Genomic DNA, 6,000 nt, shown 5'->3' on the forward strand with positions numbered 1-6,000 from the left:
GTCTGTGTTTTATTTCTTTATATCGTTAGACAGATTTATTAGATATAAAATTAAAATTTTAAATTATTATTATTATTATTATTTTTAATAAAAATAAAGTGTAGTTCTTTATTGACTTGGGTTCAGAAGTCTTAATAGCGTCCAAATTGAAGGCATTGAGAACGAGGCTAAAATCCAGCTTTTTGATTAGGGTTTCCAAAGTCTATTTGATCCATTATGTTAGATTGCGTTTCGCTGCCGATTTTGAAAAATAAATAAATAAATAAATAAAAAGGGACTCCAAACCATTTCATTCACATTTGGGCCTTCAAAGTACATCTATTCCACTCACATTATTAGACCCTTTCATTTCAACAATTATTTCCTATTTTTATTTATTTTAGGTCCCTTTATTTTATTTTTTAAAATTTTTTAAATATCTATTTTTATTATTGAATTTTTTAAAAAAACTCTATTTACCCATAAATATTTAAAAGTGTAATAATTTTTTAAACATTTCAATTTAAAATAATAATTACAAAATCTCCTCGCTCCTCCCTCCGTCTTCTCATTCCATTTTTGATCGAATTTCGACCTGTTGCCACTCCGACGATAATTTTCAGTGCCATTCAAATCAAAGGCTAAACGATGATGGAGTCGAGATTGAGACAGAGAATGAGGTCATGCTATTACACAACCAATCATTTATGCAATTATTCGAAAAGTGAGGAAGCTGAGTCATCGTTAAAAAAAAAAAAAAAAAAAAATAGGAAATTTGAGAAAGGAGAGGACAAAATTTGTTCACAGGCAACAAAATTAGAGATGGAAAAAGCAGTGTCCTTTTGTCTTTCTTATTTTGTTCCTTCTCCTAAGGGTTCCGACAAATAATATTCACAAGTCTAACAATACACACTCCGTTTCACCTGTCGTCCGAAGAGAACGACAAGACTTCCGACATCACCGCCCATGTCGAATTTTGGATTTCTTTACAATTCTCGAACCTTTTTATTTATTTAATTTAATTTAATTTATTGGCAAATACCTAAGGACTTATTATTCCCATTGTTGCAAAATCATTGGATTTCTAAATTATTTAAACAAATCACTCCATAATGAATTTCTCTTATTCCCACTTTTTTTTTTCTTTTTGTCTTTTGGATTTTTTTAAAAAAATTTATTTATTGATTTAAAACAATTTGTTCCCAACTTTTTGACTATTTATCGAACTTTTTTTTTTAAAATTTTTAAAATGATGTCTGATTATTTATTAAAAAATGTTGTTGAAAACACTTTTTTTTATGAATAATAAAGCATCATAAAATGTTTTTTTTTTTTTTTTCAAGCCACTTTAAAAAAAAATTCCAATAATTTTTTAATGAATAACTAAACATCATAATTTTTTTTTAATATTACTATTTTTTTAGAGAAAAAAAATTATTGAACACTAACCAAAATTCATTCCAAATTTACAGAAATTTTGGATTTAATAAACCGACCTTAAAATATTTTTTTGACAAGGTTGGTTAATGAGACGATGAGAAATAAGCTTCATGGTCGATGAAAATTGGTTCATCTCTTCGTAACCCACAGATTTTCCTAACCTTCATATGCCAAATTTAATTATTAAAAATGACAGTAATTTGCTCTAATTTACATTATTCTTCAACAAAGCAATCTGGTTTTTACAAAGACATGCCATTTTTTTTGTACCTTTCTGCATTAAACAGTACAGTAGCACGAAAAATACTTATAATAGACCTTCATTTACAGCATATATTAGTAGTCAGTGCTCTGCTTAACTTCTATATGGCTTCATCTCAAAGCTTCAAGGCATTGACTCTACAGAAATCCCAAACGTTCCCATTTCGTCGAGTTCTTGGACGATGACATCCATTGTCGGGCGAAGCTCGGGATATTCGTGGGTGCAGATCACTGCAATTTTCCCCAGTTTATCTGCTTCTGATTCTAAGAATCTTCCTTCAAGCTTAGAGTCAATGAAGTCCTCAAACCGACGTGACTCGATAGTGTTGTAGTTCAACTTCACGATGCTTGTTTTCCCGGATATGATTTGAAGTACGATCATTCCAAATGCATAGACGTCGCTCTTCTCCGTGAATCGACCTGTCGTCGTGTACTCGGGAGGGAGGTATCCCAATGCAGCACTGACTTTTAGCATAGAGAAAATTATGTCATCTGCAAGAAGTTTGTGCAGGCCAGAATCTGATAGCAAGGGGTTGTAATTTGCATCAATGAGCACTTTATCAGCTGATATGTTCTGGTGAATCAATGCTGGTTTCTTTCCAATCTTTCTGTGCAAATATCCTATACCTGGCTCCAAAAAAACGTTTTCGAAGCAAAAATGAGTGAAACCATTCGTGAATCAATGCAGATTATATCGTTCATGAATAACTCGAGTTCATATCTCACGAAAAAAGTAACACAAACCTTTAGCGATTCCACAAATGATCGACACTCGGGTGGACCAATCGAGAATCTTCCCGCTGCCATTGTTGTCATCAAGATATTGCATCAAAGTTCCATTCGTGACGAAATCGTAGATCAGATAGCACTCTCCTCGGTCTTTCGAACAGCATAAGCCTCTGAACTTAACGAGATTTTCATGGTTCATCGAGATAAGTATCTTCAAGCCCTTCAAGAATTCAGCTTCATCAGATTTGCAGCTTGTCTTGCCAATGCACTTGATAGCAACAACTGATCCATCTCTCAACTTTCCCTTGTAAAGAGCAGAAAAGTTGTTCCTCCCCAACAAGTTAGCCTTTGAGAAGCATTGTGTTGCTCGCTCGACATCTTCGAGATTAAACATGAAGCTCTTGAATACCTCTCGTGACGATGCACTCCCACCGTGATCTTTGGCTAGCGGATCCCATCCATTTGAATACTCGAGATTGATGAGAGGAGAAGCATTCCTCCTGTAAACTTCCCTGACTTGGCTAGTAATCATTCGTCTACTTATACCATTTGAACTACTTCCGAATTTATGTTCATTACGACGATACCATGAAAACGTTGCAAGACCAATGGCCGAGAAAGCAGCAAAAACTCCAATCACTCCGAGAGCCACTCCGACTCGTGAAGATTTCGACTGTCTCAAACAGTTACTTCCATTGCAATCGTGGCGTAAATTAGCTGACTCGGGAATATCTCTTGCAGAGAGATTAGTAGGTAGTTGGGGTAGAAATGGTTCGGGTCGGCTCGGATTCAAACTTTTCAACTTACTACAAGGATTCAGGTCCCGAAATCCCACTCCACAAAGACTCGGGTTGTTATCGTACACAAACTTTTCCTTCAATCTCCTAAAACCTGAATTTCCATTGAGAATGATTACACAATGACTAACTCAACACAAAGAGAGATCACAAATGATTCGCCATAGACAAGAACACGTTACCTGGAGGAACGTTACCGGTTAGCGAGTTGTTTTGAACATTAAGAACTTCAAGAGCAGGAGCATCAGCTAATATCACCGGAATTGGACCGAAAAACTTGTTGTTACTCAAGTCCAACCGTGTTAACGCAGTCAAGTTCCCCAAACTAGCAGGAATTGCTCCTGTTAGCTGATTATACTGCACAGCAAGAACATTGAGCACCTTCATATTTCCCACTTGTGACGGTATCCCACCAGTTAATTTGTTGTAACAAAGCTGCAGCACTGAAAATAAAGATCCCCCAACTCAAATCAACTACTAACCACAAAAAAAAGCCCCAAGCCAAGCTTTCAATTCAGCTTTAGATATACATACACTGATTCAAAAGCTTACAAAACAAGCAGCCGCTGCCCTCAACATTAAGTTTATCTAATCTATCCCTTCAGTAGATTAACCATTATGCAACAAATAAAAGAAGTTCATGCTACATAAGTTCTAGTTCTAGCAGATTTCAAGTTCTTCACTCAAGCAAATACAAGAACAAGAACTACTTAAACTCACCTTGAAGATTTACCATATTCCCGATCTCAAAAGGAATCTCCCCGGAGAGTTGATTCACATTGAGATACAAATCAGTCAGTTCAGTCAAACTCGCAATTTCCTTAGGAATTTCGCCGATTAGAGCATTGAAATGCAAGTACAGCCCCGTCAAACTCTTAAGTCCAGCGACGGCTGCCGGAATGTAGCCGGAAAGCCCCATCCCCTGCAGAGAAATATTCACCACTTTTCCTTGCTCGTTACAAGCAACTCCTTCGAAATAACCACCACATGGATTTGAAGACGGACTCCATGACGTCAACAAAGTGTTCTGCGGGTCTAAAGAAGCTTTAATCGCCATTAAAATGGAAAGCTCGGACGACTCAGAAATAGCAGAAGGGGAAGAAAAAACCAGAAAGAAAATGGAAATCAAGAACGAGTGGAATACAGACATGGCTGAAACAGAGGAATCTCTCAAATTCTCACACAAATGAGTAATGATTTCACCGATACACAATCTCTCGCATGCGATGGAAAGAACTCGAAGGCAGTGCTTAGAATCACACTCTTGCCGACGAATCAGCGCTTGAAAATCAGGACTTAAATGATATCTTCAATTCAGTCGTCTGTGATTCTGAAGGTAACAGTGAAAGGTCTTCAATGGCGTTGGAAATGGAGGACTGATCGTGGCGGGAGAGTCAGAGAATCGGAGCAGAGAGAGATTGAGCGAGAAAAGTGGGAGCAAAATGGAAATGGAAATGGAAATGAAGAGCGTTATCTTGTGAATGAATGCGAGAGAGATCACTGACAAACCTACGGCCACAAAACGCCTCACAATCCCATAGCCTTGAGATTCCTTCTTCTCTCTCTTTCCCTCTGTCTCTTGTACTGATTCATATGCAAGAGTTCAGTCTCAGTAAAAGCTGTGAAACAGGGCGCTTCATACTTGGTACAATATTTATATGCATTATGCACGTTATATTATATAGTCTAGTGAAATTACAAAGTATATATTATAATTTTATTATTAACCTAACTATACCTCAAACATTATTAAATCATCTACCTCACCATATTATTTAACTTAAAAAAATAATTTCGGCATATGTTCTTTATTGGTCTAAGATTCGAGCATATTCACATGTTAAATTAAAAAAAAAAAAATTATAATTCTATTTAATTTTTGGAGCTGAAATGTTAAAATTATATATTGTCCAAATCCACGGCTACTCGATATTGTCCTCTTTGACCTTCACTCAATATTTTAAAAACGAGTTTGGGAGAGGTTTTCATACCCTTATAAAGAATGCTTCGTTTTTCTCTCCAACCGATGTGGGATCTCACAATCCACCATTTTAAAGCCCAGCGTTCTTGTTGGCACTCGTTCCTCCCTCCAATCGATGTGAAATTTGGATTGTGAGATCCCATATCGGTTGGAGAGAGGAACAAACGAACAAAACATTTTTTATAAGAGTGTAGAAATCTCTCTGTAGCAAACATGTTTTTAAAATTTTGAGAGGAATCCCGAAAAAAAAATTCAAAGAGGACAATATCGGTCACGGTAGACTTCAGTTATTACAATGTATATATATATATATATATATATATATAATTGTATATGTTTTAAAACCTCAAAATTTTAATTTTAATTTTTTTTTTTGAAGGATTAAGATTCTCTTTTATTTATTTATTTTCTAGGCACCCATGTTAATTTTCATTAAACTCCTCCCCCATGGCTGCCTAAACTCAATTTATTTAAATAATTTTCTGTCATTTTATGAAAGCCAAATATAATAAATATGCCTAACCTTAGATATAGCTTTCAGTAAATCCTACTCGTCTGTTTCGTGTATTTATTGACGTTACCGGTTACTTTAATATATCCCAATTGTCTGTCAGCCTGTCACAAGAAGCTGTAATTTTTATATTAATTTCTATTTTTCTATAAAATAGTTAACATTTCCTTTTATAAATATTTTTTTTATATATAGATAAAAGAAAATATTTAAGTATCGATTTATTTTCGAAAACGCGAATATATATAAAGAAAATGGAAGAAAAAAAATTTGTTTTTGTTTTTTTTTTTTTTTTTTTTTTC

General features: G+C 35.0%; 1 protein-coding gene across 1 annotated transcript; it reads right to left on the minus strand.

Moving 5' to 3' along the window:
* Positions 1 to 1,609: 1,609 nt before the first annotated feature.
* Positions 1,610 to 4,840, minus strand: LOC111432015 (probable LRR receptor-like serine/threonine-protein kinase At1g34110). Its single transcript, XM_023068807.1, has 4 exons — positions 3,927 to 4,840; positions 3,389 to 3,649; positions 2,425 to 3,300; positions 1,610 to 2,307 (listed from the first exon to the last, which is right to left on the minus strand). Exons 1-4 carry the CDS (start codon positions 4,354 to 4,356, stop codon positions 1,805 to 1,807), a joined length of 2,070 nt encoding a protein of 689 aa, XP_022924575.1. The 5' UTR covers positions 4,357 to 4,840; the 3' UTR covers positions 1,610 to 1,804.
* Between the last annotated feature and the right edge of the window lie 1,160 nt (positions 4,841 to 6,000).

The sequence above is a fragment of the Cucurbita moschata genome, unplaced genomic scaffold, assembly GCF_002738365.1.
Source record: "Cucurbita moschata cultivar Rifu unplaced genomic scaffold, Cmos_1.0 Cmo_Scf00037, whole genome shotgun sequence".
NCBI classification, from domain to species: Eukaryota; Viridiplantae; Streptophyta; class Magnoliopsida; order Cucurbitales; family Cucurbitaceae; genus Cucurbita; species Cucurbita moschata.

Bases quoted from the DNA above. Each gene is read 5' to 3' on its own strand.
- LOC111432015 (XM_023068807.1), bottom strand. From the start codon at position 4,356: ATGTCTGTATTCCACTCGTTCTTGATTTCCATTTTCTTTCTGGTTTTT. The intron at 3,301-3,388 runs GTAACGTGTTCT...ATGGAAATTCAG, and splicing joins AACCGGTAACGTTCCTCCAG to GTTTTAGGAGATTGAAGGAA. The intron at 2,308-2,424 runs GTTTGTGTTACT...TTTTGGAGCCAG, and splicing joins CATTTGTGGAATCGCTAAAG to GTATAGGATATTTGCACAGA.